Below are 19735 nucleotides of genomic sequence, written 5' to 3' on the forward strand. Positions count from 1 at the left end.
TTGAGGGGGTATTGTATTTTTTTTTACAGGTAAAAGAGGTTATTACTTTGGGGCAATGCCCCGCAAAAAGCCCTTTAAGGGCTATTTGTAATTTAGTGTAGGGTAGGGAATTTTATTATTTTTGGGGGCTTTTTTATTTTATTAGGGGGATTAGATTAGGTGTAATTAGTTTAATTTTTTTTAATTATTTTATTATTTTCTGTAATTTAGTGTTTTTTTTCGTAATTTAGATAATTGTATTTAATTGTAGTTAGTTTAGGGAATTAATTTAATTATAGTGTAGTGTTAGGTGTAATTGTAACTTAGGTTTATTTTTATTTTACAGGTAAATTTGTCTTTATTTTAGCTAGGTAGCAATTAAATAGTTAATAACTATTTAGTAACTATTCTACCTAGTTAAAATAAATACAAAGTTGCCTGTAAAATAAAAATAAACCCTAAGCTAACTACAATGTAACTATTAGTTATATTGTAGCTAGCTTAGGGTTTATTTTATAGGTAAGTATTTAGTTTTAAATAGGAATAATTTTGTTAATTAAAGTTATTTTATTTAGATTATTTTAAATTATATTTAATTTAGAGGGGTGTTAGGGTTAAGGTTAGATTTAGGTTTAGAGGTTAATATATTTATTATAGTGGCGACGACGTTGGCGGCAGATTAGTGGTTAATAAGTGTAGTTAGGTGGCGGCGATGTTAGGGACGGCAGATTAGGGGTTAATAAAATTTAACTAGTGTTTGCGATGCGGGAGTACGGCGGTTTAGGGGTTAATAACTTTAATTTAGTGGCGGTAACGTTGTGGGCGGCAGATTAGGGGTTAAGAAGTGTAGGTAGGTTGCTGCGACATTGGGGGCCGCAGATTAAGGGTTCATAAGTATAATGTAGGTGATGGTGGTGTCCAGAGCGGCAAATTAAGGGTTGATAATTATAATGCAGGTGTCGGCGATGTCTGGGGCGGCAGATTAGGGGTTAATAAGTGTAAGAATAGGGGTGTTTAGACTCGGGTTCATGTTAGGGTGTTAGGTGTAGACATAAATTTTCTTTCCCCATAGAAATCAATGGGGCTGCGTTAGGTTTTTTTTTCAGCCGGCTCTGCCCCATTGATACCTATGGGAAATCGTGCACGAGCACGTTTAGCCAGCTCACTGCTACCGTAAGCAGCGCTGGTATTGAGGTGAGATGTGGAGCTAAATTTTGCTCTTCTCTCACTTTTCTGCGGCTAACGCCGGGTTTAAAAAATCCCTTAATACCAGCGTTACTGTAGGTGAGCTGAAACTGCTCGTTAGCCATGCAAGCCTTACCGACAAAAACTCGTAATCTAGCCATAAATCTGTTCTCTTTTTTGTGTTGCTCTGTGTTTAGTGCACCTCTGACCATCTCTGTCTGTCTCTCAGGATCACTCTGCTCCTCTGGTCACTCCTGGAGTGAAGACCTCGGGAAGTGCATGGACTGCGCTGTCTGTGGGAAGTCTATCAAGAGTGACTTCTGCCAGCAATGTAAGTGACATCCAGGCATAAAGAGAGTGTGCAAGATACAGGATGTAAGTGGCAGATACAGTGCTGAGAACAAGTGAGTGGTGCTGTTATTAGTAATGCTGTGAGAGTTCTGTCATTACAGAGACAGTCAGCAATGCTGTGAGAGTTCTGTCATTACAGAGACAGTCAGCAATGCTGTGAGAGTTCTGTCATTACAGAGACAGTCAGCAATGCTGTGAGAGCGCTGTAATTACAGTAACAGTCAGTAATGCTGTGAGAGTGCTGTCATTACATAACAGTCAGCAATGCTGTGAGAGTGCTGTAATTACAGAGACAGTCAGTAATGTTGTGAGAGTGCTGCCATTACATACAGAGGCTATCGTGAGAGTGTTGTTTACATACAGAGGCTACTGTGATAGTGCTGTTTACATACAGAGGCTGCCATGAGAGTGCTGTTTAAATACAGAAGCTACCATGAGAGTGCTGTTTAAATACAGAGGCTACCATGAGAGTGCTTGTTTTCATACAGAGGCTACCATGAGAGTGCTTGTTTTCATACAGAGGCTACTATGAGAGTGCTGTTTAAATACAGAGGCTACCATGTAGTCCTTGTTTACATATAGAGGCTACCATGAGAGTGCTGTTTAAATACAGAGGCTACCATGAGAGTGCTTGTTTTCAAACAGAGGCTACCATGAGAGTGCTTGTTTTCATACAGAGGCTACTATGAGAGTGCTGTTTAAATACAGAGGCTACCATAAGAGTGCTTGTTTACATACAGAGGCTACTATGAGAGTGCTGTTTAAATACAGAGGCTACCATGAGAGTGCAGTTTAAATACAGAGGCTACTATGAGAGTGCTGTTTAAATACAGAGGCTACCATAAGAGTGCTTGCACAGATCATTAGAATTTAATCTTTTTTATTCGTTTTCAAACAATAATGAAATCAGGTGCATGGTATTAGGTAATTTCAGGTAGTATCATGCAGGAATACATTTTTCAAAAACAAGGTCATTACAATATTTGGTAATACAGGTCGTCATCAGGACAGAACACATAAATCCACTTTAAGGCTTAAAATATAAACTTAAACTTTTCCTCAGTATCTGTCTAAGATAAGTTAAACATTTTACCCATTGCTCTTCTCTCGCCCTTTAATTGCTCATGCACCATTAAACAATGCACAGATCATTAGAATATGTTTCTTCCTCTCCTAGGTGAGCTGTTGCCTACACAACCCGACATCCCATGGCTGTTGGTTGGTTGTTTCTCAGGTCTCGGGGTCCTTCTGATCAGCGTCATTATTGGTGGTGTTGTGTACATTACTCGCTGCCGCAGGAAAAACAAGTTCACCAGTGAGTAACAACATCAGTTTTTTTGTACTTGTCCCAGAGGTGACAGCATAAGAGGTGCCCAACACTGGCTAAATTACCCAGGTTCTAAACTTCACAAGTGCTAGTAACAAAGACATTTTGTATGGCCGTCTAACAGACATTTTTTTTGTTACTACCAGTTGTAAGTTTACAAATGGAATGTTATCTACCAGTCCTAGAGTTGTCTGACCTTGTGTCCTGAGATGAGGGAATATTTGTAAGAAACAATGAATTTGTATGTTCTAAACCAATGGATAATGTTTGCTGAAAATTCAAAATTAGTTTTTGCCAAAAATTGTACATTTTTCCCTTTACCTAATGTAACATTCAAATGATGATTCTCAAAAATGTCAGTATCCTAAGTAATATTCAGTCATTAAGATTTATTCTATAGAAACACTTGAGTGGTAGAACTAATGCCAAGGGGGAACACATTTTACCATTCAGATGATACACATTTGCCCATCACACTTGTGTGGTAGTCTTAGAAGTAAAGCAATCAAACTATATTTATCACATGTGGTTTAGCATGTCCTGGGCACACAGTTGGCAGAGAATATGTTCTATCTGTGCTTCCTAGTTTACTAGTCTTAGGGGCCGATTTATGAAAGTGCGAGCGGACATGATATGATGTAGCGTATCGTGTCCGCCGCACATCGATAAATGCCGACAGCATACGCTGTCGGCATGTATCATTGCACAAACAGATTCGCATGTATCATGCCACCCCCTGCAGATTCGCGGCCAATCGGCCACCAGCAGGGGGTGTCAATCAGCCCAATCGTATAGGATCGGGTGGATTGATGTCCGCAGCCTCAGAGCAGGAGGACAAGTTATGGAGCATCAGTCTTTAGACCGCTGCTTCATAACTACTGTTTCCGGCGAGCCTGAAGGCTCGCACAGAAGCAGCGGCATCAAGCTTCATTCAGAGCTTTATAATTCGGCCCCTTAGTCTCAAACTTTACATTTTAGTCTTCTGTATACAATCCACAGCACACAAGTACTAGGGGAACTAATACTATGTATCATCCCTAGAGGTGCTTGTCTTTGGGTACCGCCCTCGAGGACCCTGATTTGTTTTAGCTAAAGGTTTAAGTAACCCAAGAGATCAAAAATCTATAAACCAGTCATAAGGTTTCAAACAGCGCCCACCAAACCTATGTATTGAGCCGTTACTTCCAATGCTCCCACTTGTTACTTCCAATGCTCCCACTTGTTACTTCCAATGCTCCCACTTGTTACTTCCAATGCTCCCACTTGTGTCAGGCCAATGTATTGAGCAATGTGTGAGCCCTTGAGGTCTTTTTATAAGCGCCGACTATGAACCAAGGTAATTTAACTAGACTAGAAGACACATACCCAAGTTAGCTATTCTGTAAATAAAGTCACCTCGTACAACCAACTTGTATATCCAGAGTTAGTACAAGTCAGTAAATCAATAACTGACTTGTACATCTATAGCAAGACTTGAAGTTGTAAATGCTGCAGCTACTGTACTGACTTGCTACTGTTCTGACTTTAAAACCTAATTTATAACTAATTGCCGCCCACAGTCAATGCATTTGAAACATTGTTTCAGAATAAGTCAACTTAAATGAGTTACAGCAACAGAGTTTAAACAACTTCAGTCAAGTGTTTCAGCTGATAGTCAGTAGGAAGTCAGGTTTACAGGATAGAGTCAGACTCTATTCCCCACAGTGTGTTTAGAGAAAGGAATAGAGAAGGGAGTTCTTGGCCTTAGGTTTACAGGATAGACCCATCTTCCCCTCAGTGTGTTAAGAGAGAAGAAGAGAGTTCTTGGTCTTACGTGGGATGTGTCTAATAACCTGCCGTGTAAAGACCAAAAACGTTTATTTTTCCTCCAGAATGTTTGTGAGCTGAGATCTCAAATGTAAACTTACCCAGGACCATGTGTGGTATTAAAACAAATAAAAAACTGTTCCTTCTGTCTCTCTCCACAGAACCTATAGAAGAGACGGGAGCTCACTCTGCAGAGGCGCTGCTAATACACTGAAGGTGAGATGCTCTGCAGATAAGGGGAAGAAGGAGGCAGTAGGTTATCTATAATCTGTCTATCTATCTCTCATTTATCTATCTACCTACCTATCATCTATCATGTATCTATCTATCTATCTATCTATCTGTCTGTCTCTCTATGTCTATCTATATAATCATCTATCTATCATCTATCATTTATCAAACACAAAAGAGACTAATAAGCGCAGAGTGTAATCACTAAACTCCTGAATCACCTAAGGGTCCCTCTCAAAGGTGTAGACAATTAGCACAAATAGTAAAAATAGACCAGGAGCGCTAAAAAAGCTAAAAGTGATAGGGTAATAGTAGCCTAATAATAATAAAATGCCAAGTGTGTGTGCAAAAGATTATGTGCAAAATTGTTTCATAAAGTGCAAAAAATCAAAAATGTAAAAGATGATCCAGCCAGGTATATATATATCTTAATATATGCCTAAGTGATATATAGATAATACTGATACGTCTAGAAAAGACTTTCATAAAGTGCACAAGTGTAAAAATGATCCAACCAGGTATATATATATCTCTTAATATATGCCTATGTGTAATATAAATAATACTGAGCGTCTAAAATGCTTTCATAAAGTGCACAAGTGTAAAAATGGTCCTCTGACCAAATTGCGTGTAGAAACCAGAACGGTGATTACAGAGATAATTAAAAATAATGCAAATGTGAAATATACATGAAAATTTATTAATACATGGCCAAATATGCAAACATTATATGCAATAAAAATGATATATAAAAAAACGGACGTCTCCGTATAAAAGTTAGGTTGCCACCACACAAATGATCTAAATGCGTATAGTCAGTTGAAAAAGCTTTCAGTATTAGTGCAAAAGCCGCATTTCTTAATAAATAGTTCATTTTTGTGAAGGGGAAATCCTTTTAGCTTACCCCCAGCAGTTCAGTCAGACCAGTCCGTCAGTTTGGAATTACCGCCGTGGCGGAGTGACGTCACTCTTATAGGCGTTGTCCTCAATCTGTGATCCGATTGGTCCTTAGGTCCCGGCTCGAGTTCCTAAGCCGCCGTGTTCCGTAAACTGTAGTATCCGCTCTTTAGTGCTAAATAGCATGCAGGATACTATTTGTAGTATGCAAACAGTTGAATGAGTGCTGGAACTCCTGGTTTCACCTTAGAGTCTATCTATATCTCTATCCATCTAACTCTCTCTCTATTCATCTATCTATCTATCTATCTATCTAATCATCTATCTATCATGTATCCTTCTGTCTGTCTGTCTATCTCTATCTATCTCTCTATCCATCTATCTCTCTATCCATCTATCTCTCTATCTATCTATCTATCTATCTATCTATCTATCTATCTATCTATCTATCGATCTATCTATCTACTGTATTTAATCATCTATCTATATATCTGTCATTTATCCTTCTGTCTGTCTTTCTATCTATCTATTTCTATCTCTCTATCCATCCATCTATCTATCTATCTATCTATCTATCATCTATCTATCTATCTATCTATCTATCTATCTATCTATCTATCAGTCATAGCTTAGATAGACAAGGTAGGTGTGAAATAGAGTAAGGATGCACAAGAAGAATACACAGAATAATAAAAGGACAGATAGATAAAATGTAGCTGTAAAGAGAATTCTAGAGATTTCTGAGGGTTATTTGTACATTTTTGGGAACCTAAGCAAAGAGCCAGGCATTGAGTTTCTTCACAAATACTGGAGGGCACTGGGCTGGAGACAGGAATGGGGACAATGTGCCACTTCATCTTTCCTTCCTGTATTGTTTGGGTTTGATGCCCCCATGTACTAAATATCAGCAGAGGGTTTGGAGGAAGAACTTACCTTGTAGATATCTGAGCTAGATTTTCTACTGATCTTAAACTTTGACCTGACCAGAAGTTGTCTTATTAACTCCCTCTCTATCTCTCTTAGGTTTTTTTACTTCGTGAGATCCTCAAGCCTCCGGAAGATGGAGATAGCTGCTACATTTGAACCATGTATATATATAGATATATGAATAGAAGGTGTATATATTTATATATATATTTGTGTGTATCTACGCCGGCCGTACGATATCTCACAAATCTCTACTGAGCAGCACAATTTGCTGTGCCAAGGTTCCCTCAGTGCAATGTAGAGCAAGGCAGTGAGGGTCCCCTGGCATAAAGAGGGTTAAAACCAAATTCCTTTTTCTACCCAATTTGTGCCTTGCAACCAAGGTTAACAGACCCATTCCTCAGTCATCACACAAGTCAATGACAGTTTCCTTATCAGGCATACACAATCAGTGTTACACTATTAGATTGTAAGCTCTGCAGAACAAAGATTGTGACACAAATATTCTACATCACCGTGTGCCTTTCTCTTATGTCCTCATGTGAAATAAATTAAGATTATTTTTTTGCACGTGTTATATTTGTCTTTTTATTCATTGGGAAGCTTTATCCTATTCTGTTACATTAAAATAAGAAGAACAGAGAAGTCATATTGGCATTGTCCCTGTGTCAGTGAGAAACGTCATGTTGGCAATGACTGAGACAAACTATTTTGTCATTGTACCAGTGACAGTGGTGTAATTAAAGGGATATGAAACCCAATATTTGTTCTTTTCATGATTCAGATTGAGGGGGATTTTTATAGTATATTGTAGTATAATAGTTAGGGTAGGTTAATTAATAGTTTAATTTAATTCTAAAGGTAAGTTTTAATTTATTTTAAGATAGGGATGTTGTAATTTTAATGTAAAGTTAGCGGGTTGTTAGGTTTAGGGGTTAATAGCTTAATTTAGTTTATGGCGATGTGGGGGCTGGTGGTTTAGGGGTTAATAGGTTTAGTTAATGGTAGTGATGTGGGAGGCCAGGGGTTTAGGGATTAATACATTTATTTAGGTAGCGGCGGGGTCCGGGAGCGGCAGAATAGGGGTTAATACATTTATTTAGGTGGCGGCGGGGTCCGGGAGCGGCGGGATAGAGGTTAATACATTTATTTAGGTGGCAGCGGGGTCCAGGAGCGGCAGAATAGGGGTTAATACATTTATTTAGGTAGCCGCGGGGTCCAGGAGCGTCAGAATCGGGGTTAATACATTTATTTAGGTGGTGGCGGGGTCCGGGAGTGGCGGAATAGAGGTTAATACATTTATTTAGGTGGCAGCGGGGTCCAGGAGCGGCAGAATAGGGGTTAATACATTTATTTAGGTGGCGGCGGGGTCCAGGAGCGGCAGAATAGGGGTTAATACATTTATTTAGGTGGCGGCGGGGTCCGGGAGTGGCGGGATAGGTTTAAACATTTTAGTATAGTGGTGGCGTTTAGTGACAGGGTATAAATAAAGCCAGATCGATGACTGCTAGTTAACAATAGTCCGATGCTCTTCGCCCCGTACTTGGTGCACAGATTTTTGCCGGCTTTTTTATAAATATGGAGAGCATATTCAGGTCCACGGCCGCGATGTTAGGCGAGCGTATTGGTGCCAGCGAATGCAGAATAGCTGAGGCTTTGATGAATATCCCTCCGATAATGAAATTTTAAGCAAGTTTCTAATTTACTCCTATTATCAATTTTTCTTCGTTCTCTTGGTCTTTTTTTAAAAAGAAGGAATGTAAGCTTAGGATACGGCCTATTTTTTTTTGTTCAGCGCCCGGGTAGAGCTTGCTGATTGGTGGCTAAATGTAGTACTACCCAGGGTGCTGAACCAAAAATGAGCCGGCTCCTAAGCTTACATTTTCACAGGCAAACACCAAAAGACTCATAGGGCTGGATTACAAGTGGCACGCTAATTGTTGCGCACGAGCGATAAGGGGTTTATCGCTGCTCTTTGCATGCATCAGCAGTAGCACACGTATTACAGGATGAAAGCAAATGTGTTCTCTTGAGCGCAATTTAATTTAACGTGCGTCGAGATAACGGAACTTAAGTGCTCTGGTTAACTCAAGTCAAAAAAGTTACATAAAACACATAAAAAATACATTAAAAAGTACATTAAGGGGCCTATTTATTAATGTGCAAGCGGACATGATACAATGTAGGGTATCATGTCTGCCGCACATCGATAAATGCCGACAGCATACGCTGTCGGCAATAATCATTGCACCAGCAGTGCTGGTGTAATGCCGCCCCCTGCAGATTCAAGGGTGTCAATCAACCAGATCGTATTCCATCGGGTTGATTTCTGTCCGCGGCCTCAGACGGACAAGTTATGGAGCAGCGGTCTTTAGAAACACTCGGAGCTTGATAATTCGGCACCTTACACTCATAATAACACTATTTAATAAAAATGTATTTTAAAAAAGTTGCATTAAAAAGTTATAAGGGCTCAAAGATATGAGGTCTCAAGTGTTAGAAAAAAATCTGCATGTCTAAATATATATATGTGTGTGTGTGTGTGTGTGTGTGTACATATGTATTTATGTGTATATATATATGTGTGTGTGTGTGTATATATATATATATGTGTGTGTGTACATTTGTATTTATGTGTAAATATGTATTTACAGATATATATGTGTGTGTGTACATTTGTATTTATGTGTATATATGTATTTATGTGTATATATGTATTTACAGGTATATATGTATTTATGTGTATATATGTATTTATGTGTATATATGTATTTACAGGTATATATGTATTTATGTGTATATATGTATTTATGTGTATATATGTATTTACAGATATATATGTGTGTGTGTACATTTGTATTTATGTGTATATATGTATTTACAGATATATATGTGTGTGTGTACATTTGTATTTATGTGTATATATGTATTTATGTGTATATATGTATTTACAGGTATATATGTATTTATGTGTATATATGTATTTATGTGTATATATGTATTTACAGGTATATATGTATTTATGTGTATATATGTATTTATGTGTATATATGTATTTATGTGTACAGGGAGTGCAGAATTATTAGGCAAGTTGTATTTTTGAGGATTAATTTTATTATTGAACAACAACCATGTTCTCAATGAACCCAAAAAACTCATTAATATCAAAGCTGAATAGTTTTGGAAGTAGTTTTTAGTTTGTTTTTAGTTATAGCTATTTTAGGGGGATATCTGTGTGTGCAGGTGACTATTACTGTGCATAATTATTAGGCAACTTAACAAAAAACAAATATATACCCATTTCAATTATTTATTTTTACCAGTGAAACCAATATAACATCTCAACATTCACAAATATACATTTCTGACATTCAAAAACAAAACAAAAACAAATCAGTGACCAATATAGCCACCTTTCTTTGCAAGGACACTCAAAAGCCTGCCATCCATGGATTCTGTCAGTGTTTTGATCTGTTCACCATCAACATTGCGTGCAGCAGCAACCACAGCCTCCCAGACACTGTTCAGAGAGGTGTACTGTTTTCCCTCCTTGTAAATCTCACATTTGATGATGGACCACAGGTTCTCAATGGGGTTCAGATCAGGTGAACAAGGAGGCCATGTCATTAGATTTTCTTCTTTTATACCCTTTCTTGCCAGCCACGCTGTGGAGTACTTGGACGCGTGTGATGGAGCATTGTCCTGCATGAAAATCATGTTTTTCTTGAAGGATGCAGACTTCTTCCTGTACCACTGCTTGAAGAAGGTGTCTTCCAGAAACTGGCAGTAGGACTGGGAGTTGAGCTTGACTCCATCCTCAACCCGAAAAGGCCCCACAAGCTCATCTTTGATGATACCAGCCCAAACCAGTACTCCACCTCCACCTTGCTGGCGTCTGAGTCGGACTGGAGCTCTCTGCCCTTTACCAATCCAGCCACGGGCCCATCCATCTGGCCCATCAAGACTCACTCTCATTTCATCAGTCCATAAAACCTTAGAAAAATCAGTCTTGAGATATTTCTTGGCCCAGTCTTGACGTTTCAGCTTGTGTGTCTTGTTCAGTGGTGGTCGTCTTTCAGCCTTTCTTACCTTGGCCATGTCTCTGAGTATTGCACACCTTGTGCTTTTGGGCACTCCAGTGATGTTGCAGCTCTGAAATATGGCCAAACTGGTGGCAAGTGGCATCTTGGCAGCTGCACGCTTGACTTTTCTCAGTTCATGGGCAGTTATTTTGCGCCTTGGTTTTTCCACACGCTTCTTGCGACCCTGTTGACTATTTTGAATGAAACGCTTGATTGTTCGATGATCACGCTTCAGAAGCTTTGCAATTTTAAGAGTGCTGCATCCCTCTGCAAGATATCTCACTATTTTTTACTTTTCTGAGCCTGTCAAGTCCTTCTTTTGACCCATTTTGCCAAAGGAAAGGAAGTTGCCTAATAATTATGCACACCTGATATAGGGTGTTGATGTCATTAGACCACACCCCTTCTCATTACAGAGATGCACATCACCTAATATGCTTAATTGGTAGTAGGCTTTCGAGCCTATACAGCTTGGAGTAAGACAACATGCATAAAGAGGATGATGTGGTCAAAATACTCATTTGCCTAATAATTCTGCACTCCCTGTATATATGTATTTACAGGTATATATACACATATAAATACATAAGTAATTGTACACATATATAGATATATATATGTGTGTGTGTACATATGTATTTATGTGTATATATGTATTTACAGATATATATACACATATAAATGCATAAGTAATTGTACACATATATAGACATATATATATATAAGAGCATTGGAGCCCTTTGCAGTCAAGTAACTGAAAACATGAAAAATCATATTTATGCAATAATCATTTTTAATAAAGTGTTATATTGTGTATTTACTGTAAACATTTCCCATTCCAATGTTCTTCCCATATAGGAATATGTTCTAAGTATTTTTAAATAGATATTCCTAAATATATCTGTATATCTCTATACCTATATATAATCTAATATATATATATAGTTAGGTACAGATGATATATTTTACAAAAAAACTGTCATAAATATATATATATAAAAAACCCTGAGAGTGCCCTTCACTTCCAAACAAATCTATACATATATATATAAAATGTATTTAAGAATAAATAGAACATATTCTTCTATGTGAAGAATATTGGATTGTGAAATATTCATATTTCATGTCAACTTAGTGCACTTGGTTAAATGCGATTAGGTTTGCGTGCGAGTAAGGTTTCTTTCCCACTTTTCGCCATTGAAGTTTTTGGGGGAATATGTTACACAGTCGCAATATTCAAAGTTTGACTTTTTGCACGCATCAGGTTAGGGCTCGTGTGAAAACAACTTTGTTCTTTTAACTTCTAATACTCACACTACCCGGCGCATGTAAAAAGCTTACTTCTAGAGAATTTAATGTTTGGGCTGGAGCGCTAAATAGTGCACCATTTGTAACCAAGCCCTTAATGTTAGGTATACATAAAGAAGAAATTATATACTGGCCTAATATGCTATATAATTTTATTGTTGCACTGTTGCTTGCAGGGTTTTATTAACCCTCCATATGGGTTAGACACATAGTTAAAGGCACGGTCTAGTCTTTCAAGATTCAGACAGGGCATGCATTTCTAAACAACTTTCCAATTTACTTTTATCATGAAATTTGCTTTGTTCTCTAGGTATTCTTTGTTGAAAGCTAAACCTCATGATAATTTCTAAGCTCTTATCTCAGTGTAATTTGACAGTTTTTCACAGCTAGACAGCACTAGTTCATGCGTGCCATGTAGATAACATTGTGCTCACTCCCGTGGAGTTATTTATGAAGTCACTGATAAAGTACAGCACTATACCTGATGCATGTGGAAATGGGGCAACTGCAGACACCCCAAAAATATCGAAAAGCAAATGTCCACAGCACCAAATGAATGAAGAAATCTTATCTTTATTCATGTATCTTCAATAAGGCACAAAAAGGTAAAACAAGTGACGTTTCAAGATACCCTTAATCATGCTTATCAATATTTATGGATTTACCAATGAGTCAGCACTGATTGGCTAAAATGCGTGTCTGAAAAAAAGAACTGAAATAAGGGGGTAGTCTGCAGATGTTTAGATTCAAGGTAATCACAGAGGTAAAAAGTATATTAATATAACAGTTGTGGTTATGCAAAACTGGAGAATGGGTAATAAAGGGATTATCTATCTTTTTAAACAATAACAATTCTGGAGTAGACTGTCCCTTTAAAGTCAGTTTCAGAGCAGCAATGCACAGCCATTGATTGACAACTGCACATATATGCTACCCCTGATTGGCTCAGCAGTCACAACTTTAATTATGTGTTTAACCATGTTGCATCCAATAGAACAGTAATAAAATGCCCTAGCATATTATACTATTTTACTATTGCTCTTTTTATGTCCCTTTAAATAAAGTATGACTTGTATATAATTGCCCTAATATAACTGACGTAAGGAAAAACATGATCTAGCCTCTGACCTAACCTTAATCTGATCCTCTCCTTCTGACTTCATCTGCAAATGATCCACAGTGCCTCATACCTAAATATAATCCACTGATTCAACCCAGAAACAATCCTCACTCTCTGACATGACCCAGCGACACCAAGTACCTTCTCACTTTTAATCAACAGAGAATCTGACCTTACTTTAAAGTCAAATTTTTTATAGAAATGAAATCACAAAAAATGTTTTAAAGTGACAGTATTTATTTTACCTGCTTTTCTTGTAATTTATATTTGAAAATAGTAATTTTTCACTTCTTCCAGAGAGTAGATTCCATAAAATTCAAAACCTGACACTGCTGCATGCTAAAAAGTGATTGCTTGGTCTGTGCAAGAGTTCATTTATATATAACCCTACCTGGCCACTGAAATGGAAAGAAGATACAAACACAAGATGTTTTTCTAGGTGTGTACTCCTGGGTTGTAAAATAATGTAAATGTTAGCAAAAAAAACTGCTTTTAAAACACATTTTCTGCAGCTAGATGTCAAGTTATACATTTCTTAAGCATCTATAAAATGGATTTAGTGACCCTTTTTAATGCTCCAATCTCTGTCCCCCCACCCCAGGGTGTTCAGCCCCTTTTGCAAAACGTCATCACTCACTTATGCGCATGCGTAACCCCCGAAATATCGTCACATACCTCTAGCTCATGCATGAGACACGCATGCGTATTCAACTCCCTTCTTATATTGATAAATAGGCCTCTAGTTATCAAAGTCTGGCGGACCTGATCCAACAGTGCTGATCAGGTCCGCCAGACTTCGCTGAATACGGCGAGCAATACTCTCACCGTATTCAGCATTGCACCAGCAGCTCACAAGGGTTGATTTGCGGCGATGTCTGTCCGTCTGCTCAGAGCAGGTGGACAGGAAATGGAGCAGCGGTCTTTGTGACCGCTGCTTCATAACTGCTGTTTCTGGCGAGCCTGCAGGCTCGCCAGAAACACGGGGCATCAAGCTCCATACGGAGCTTGATACATATGCCCCTTATCGTCAACGATTGCGCTACAAGTAAGTAACACGAAGCGATTCTTTGCTGTTAACCTAATTAACAGATATGTAATATGCCACGGACTGAATTATAAAACTTTGAATTGTGCAATTGTTAAAATGATGTTATCTAATAATGTTGTGCACAAGCTTTTAAATGACGAAGAGAGCATGTGGGACCGCTCGCTACGTCACTAGTGCCGAATAATGAAGTGGTGGAGGGGAGGAGTTGCAATAGAAACGGCGAGTATAATATAAGTTCTTTTTTGATAAAAAGTAAAACGGCATAGAACAATAAAGTTAGCGACTATAATGCTCATATGTTATTGAGTACATAGCAGTAGCCCATTGGCCTAAACATTCACTTTAAGCTAATCTTTAATTGGTTTTGAAACTAACATGAAACATGTTTGTGTAACTCTGGTCTGTGGGATACAAAGCTCATTGGCTGATAAGAAAACTTCCCACAGCTGGTAAAAAAAATATCTCTCGCCAAAGTTTTGCATTTGTGACCTATTTTGCTGTATTTAGAGTTGCTTTTTCTGACTAAATTGTAAAATCTTTTTAGTAGGTTAATTAAATTCAAACTCATGTTTTAATTTGTTTTGTATTATTACTAATCTGAGTAAAACAATACAGGAACATATTTAGCTCCAGGGCACTTTGCATCCTGGGTAGTTTTCCTGTTTGGTGGGTAACTAAGGAACAGTGTTGCCAGAAGCGATAATGATCAGAGTAAGTCACCAAATAAACACAAAAGACATTTGTAACAGTAAATCAAATCCAGTAGCTCTATCTTCTTATTTCAAGTATAGCCAACTGAAAGCACATACAATACATGAGACCCTTTGTAATAGTTTTTTGTGGCCCCCAGAAAAAAAGTAGGTATAAAACTGTGTGTCATAGTTATTGTAGCGTGAGGAACAGACACAAATAAGAATTTTTGCTTTTGTGACTTCTGCTGAGTGGGCAAAAAAGATGTCAGCAACTAAATAGCGCCCTCTGGAGGTGAGAACAGCAGACAAGGGGGGGAATCCTATAACCTTACGTAAATCTGGCACTGTGCCACTGTTTTTTTTAGCAAATATATTATTATTTGTTTGTTTAATAGATATTAATTTACTTGTGGCCCTTAGGGCTAGTAAAATATTGATTTGGGGTCCCTGTATGTCAGGACGTTGGCCATTGCTGACTTATGATTGTACTGCATTATATTTTTGGTTCTTTTAATACTTGTACAATACCCGTTTTTGGGGTTTCTAAGGGTGAGTATCAGTAGCTAAGTAATTGTAATCAAAGAGACATAAAAAATCAAAACTTAAATGTACACAGATGCACTTTGGTATTGAAGAGAATAATACTTGCAATGCACATGTATTAGTAAAGAATGCTTCTAGTAAAATTGTTTCAGTAATTGAAATTACTATATACAATGGCTTGTACACCATGTCTGCTCACAGAGCCTCAGGTGACCCCAGACCATGGTCAGTCAGATTGCTTGATAAATCTGTCTGCCTCACAGGGAGTATGTACTGTCTGTGTAGAGTAAATGATCACACTGTCATAACTTTTAAAGGGAACATTTTTAAAATACATTTGCACTGCAAAATTCCTTCTCTTTAACCCTTAACTGGAGATAATAACCTAACTGGAGATAATAACCACCAGCCCACATAATTTCATAGCTAATCACGCCCCTATGCAGTTACAGGTCCATATGAAGTGGATGAGAGTTTCAGCATCGCCTGGGCAATTTGGCAATGCTGTTGACATCACCTATCTAGTGAGATAGATAGTCAGACAGGCAGATAGACAGACAGACACACAGACATATATAGATAGCTAGAAGATAGATAAATTAGATAGAGAGGGATAGAACACAGATAGATAATAGATAGATAGATAGATAGATAGATAGATAGATAGATAGCACTGCGGAATCTGTTGGCGCTCTACAAATAACCAATAATAATAATACATAGATGATAGATAGATAGATAGATAGATAGATAGATAGATTGATAGATTGATAGAGGGAGGCAGAGGGACAGATAGATACATAGATATATGATTAATAGATAGATAGATAGATAGATAGATAGATAGATGATAGATAGATGATAGATAGATGATAGATAGAGATAGAGAGAGAGAGAGAGAGAGAGAGAGAGAGAGAGAGAGAGAGAGAGAGAGAGAGAGAGAGAGAGAGAGAGAGAGAGAAAATAGACAGAGATATGCAGACAGATAGATAGATAGATAGATAGATAATAGATATAAGATAGAGAGATAGATGATAGATAAATAGATAGATAATATATAGATAGGTAGATAATAGATATAGATGATAGATAGTAGATAGATGATAGATAGAAAGATGATAGAAGATAGATAGATAGATAGATTGATACATGATAGTAGATAGAAGATAGATGATAGATTTATAGATAGATAATTGTTAGATAGATAGATAGCTAGATAAAGATAGAAGACACAGATGATAGATAGATGGATAGATAATTGTTAGATAGATAGATGATAGATAGATAATTGTTAGATAGATAGAAAGATGATAGAAGATAGATATATGATAGAGAGTAGATAGATAGATAGATAGATAGATAGATAGATAGAAGATAGATAGATGATATATAGAAGATAGATAGATGACAGATATATGATAGATAGATAGATAGATAGATAGATGATAGATATAAATATTATAGATAGATAGATAGAAGTATATAGATAAATTATAGATAGATAGATAGATAGATAGATAGATAGATTAGATAGAGAGGGATGGAAAATAGATAGATAATAGATAGATAGTTAGCACTGCGGAATCTGTTGGCGCTCTACAAATAACCGATAATAATAATAGACAGATAGATAAATAGATAGATAGATTGAGAGAGGCAGAGAGAAAGATAGATAGATACATAGATATGTGATTGATAGATAGATAGATAGATAGATAGATAGATAGATAGATAGATAGATAGATAGATAGATAGATAGATAGATAGATGAGAGAGAGAAAATAGACAGAGATATGCAAACAGATAGATAGATAGATAGATGATAGAGAGATAGATAGATAATATATAGATAGGTAGATAATATATAGATAGGTCGATAATATATATATATATATATATATATATATATATATATATATACAGATGGCCCTCGGTTTACAACGGTTCAATTTGCACCGTTTCAGAATAACAACCTTTTTTTTCAGTCATGTGACTGCTATTGAAAAGCATTGAGAAGCAGTGCATTGATTAAAATAGCCAGTAGGTGGAGCTGTCCGCTTATGTTGCAGCAAAGATATGCAAGCCAAGCAAGCTGAAATTAATCAGTTTAACCAGACCTGAGCTGTCGAGCAGTTTGCAAAGGAACCAGATTTTCCTGTCTATAAATCATTCCAGATTGGAATGCATAGAAAGAACTGTTTGCAGAAAAATGCAAGTAAAGTCTGTGTTGTGTGATTATTTTATTAGGTTTATAATGCTGTTTAGCAAATGTTTTTGTTCATCTAACTTAGTTTAATGATATATTCTGTGTTTTGTGATTATTTTATTAGGTTTATAATGCTGTTTAGCATTTAAAGTCTTCATTTCAAAGCTTTAAAAATAATGTATTAGGTGTTACTTATGACAATTTTGAGAGGGGGCCAGGAACCTAACTCCCTCACTTCCCATTGACTTACATCATAAACTGGGTTTCAATTTACAATGGTTTCGATTTACAACCATTCCTTCTGGAACCTAACCCCAGCGTAAACTGAGGGCTACCTGTATATATATATAAAATACATAGATAGTAGATAGAAGATATATGATAGATAGAAGATAGATAGACAGATAGATAGATAGATAGATAGATAGATAGATAGATAGATAGAAAGAAAGATGATAGATACATGATAGATACATGATAGATAGTAGATAGAAAATAGATGATAGAAAGATAGATAGATAATTGTTAGATAGATAGATAGATAGATAGATAAATAGAAGATAGATGATAGATAGATGGTAGATATAAGATAGATGATAGATAGTAGATAGATAGATAGATAGATAGATAGATAGATAGATAGATAGAAGATAGATAGATAGATAGATAGATAGATAGATAGATGATAGATAGAAGATTGATAGATGAAAGATAGATGATAGCTAGATAGATGATAGATAGAAATATGATAGATATATAGATAAATAGATAGATAGATATATAGATAGATAGAAGATAGACAGATGATAGATAGATGATAGATAGATATATAGATAGAAAGATGATAGATAAATAGATAGAAGATAGATAGATAGATAGATAGAATATAGATAAAATATAGATAGATGATAGATAGAAGATAAGTAGATGATAGACAGAAAGATGATAAATAGAAGATAGATAGAATATATATAAAATATAGACAGATAGATGATAAATAGAATATAGATAGAATATATAGAATATAGACAGATAGATGATAGATAGAAGATAGATAGATAGATAGATAGATAGATAGATAGATAGATAGACAGGTAGATGATAGATAGACTATAGATAAAATATGGATAGATGATAGATAGAAGATAAGTAGATGATAGATAGACAGATAGATGATAAATAGAAGATAGATAGAATATATATAGAATATAGACAGATAGATGATAGATAGAAGATAGATAGATGATAGATAGCGATAGATACTTGTAATATGGATCTTAATCAGCACAAATACACAACCTATATTAATCACTCAGTGCTGTTTTTCTCTATCTCATATAGATGATTACTGATCAATCACTGTGACTTCAGTAATTAAAGGATAGAAAGGTCAATATTTAGACCTTTCTATCCTTTAAGGCTCATGATTATTAAATTTGCTTTACAAGCTAAATGCTGTGTACGAGGCTGAAGCAATGTAGCAAGCTTGTGCTCCCTTGTGGTGACAAATTATATAGCAGCTGTACCAAATATTTATTATTTGTATTAACAAGACACAAGTTCAACTCTCACTATTTACCAGTTGTTGTTTCCCTAATAGTTTTTTTCTTCCTATGACCAACAGTAGAGGTTTTATGTAGCACAGTTCAGGTTGTTGAGGATGGGAAGATTGTGGAGATTTCCCAAGGCCTAGGGCAGCATAAACTCTAAATCCACCTCTGTGGCACTTGTACGCAAGATGTAAGCTGATGGCCACATGCTGCCCTATTTGGCTTAAGGTTGTATTTTTAACACTTAGAACAGCGGAGAGATGAGGGAGCTTCACTAAAAGACTGCTGAAAATATTGTAGTAGTTGGGAAATCTGGAGACTCTGAGGCCTAGTTATCAAGCCGTCAACCTCAAATACGCTGGAATTCCACAGCGTATTTGTGGCGAGGCTGATTCGCCTAAGTTATCAAGCCCTACACACCGGCAAAAGTAGAATTTAGTGACGTAAGCTTCGATCCGCCGGACTCAGTCCGATACAGATCGA

At 36.7% G+C, this 19735-nt stretch overlaps 1 protein-coding gene across 1 annotated transcript in view; it reads left to right on the top strand.

Annotated features, from left to right (window-relative positions):
- TNFRSF12A (TNF receptor superfamily member 12A) overlaps window positions 1-7273 on the top strand; it is a 37583-nt gene extending 30310 nt beyond the window's left edge. Inside the window, exons 2-5 of the mRNA XM_053694910.1 lie at window positions 1394-1495; window positions 2693-2830; window positions 4810-4864; window positions 6800-7273. Of these exons, the coding sequence (XP_053550885.1) occupies window positions 1394-1495; window positions 2693-2830; window positions 4810-4862 (293 nt within the window). The 3' untranslated portion in view covers window positions 4863-4864; window positions 6800-7273. The remainder of the gene's footprint in view (window positions 1-1393; window positions 1496-2692; window positions 2831-4809; window positions 4865-6799) is intronic.
- The last annotated feature ends 12462 nt before the right edge of the window (window positions 7274-19735 follow it).

The sequence above is a fragment of the Bombina bombina genome, chromosome 11 (genome assembly GCF_027579735.1).
Source record: "Bombina bombina isolate aBomBom1 chromosome 11, aBomBom1.pri, whole genome shotgun sequence".
In the NCBI taxonomy this organism is placed as follows: domain Eukaryota; kingdom Metazoa; phylum Chordata; class Amphibia; order Anura; family Bombinatoridae; genus Bombina; species Bombina bombina.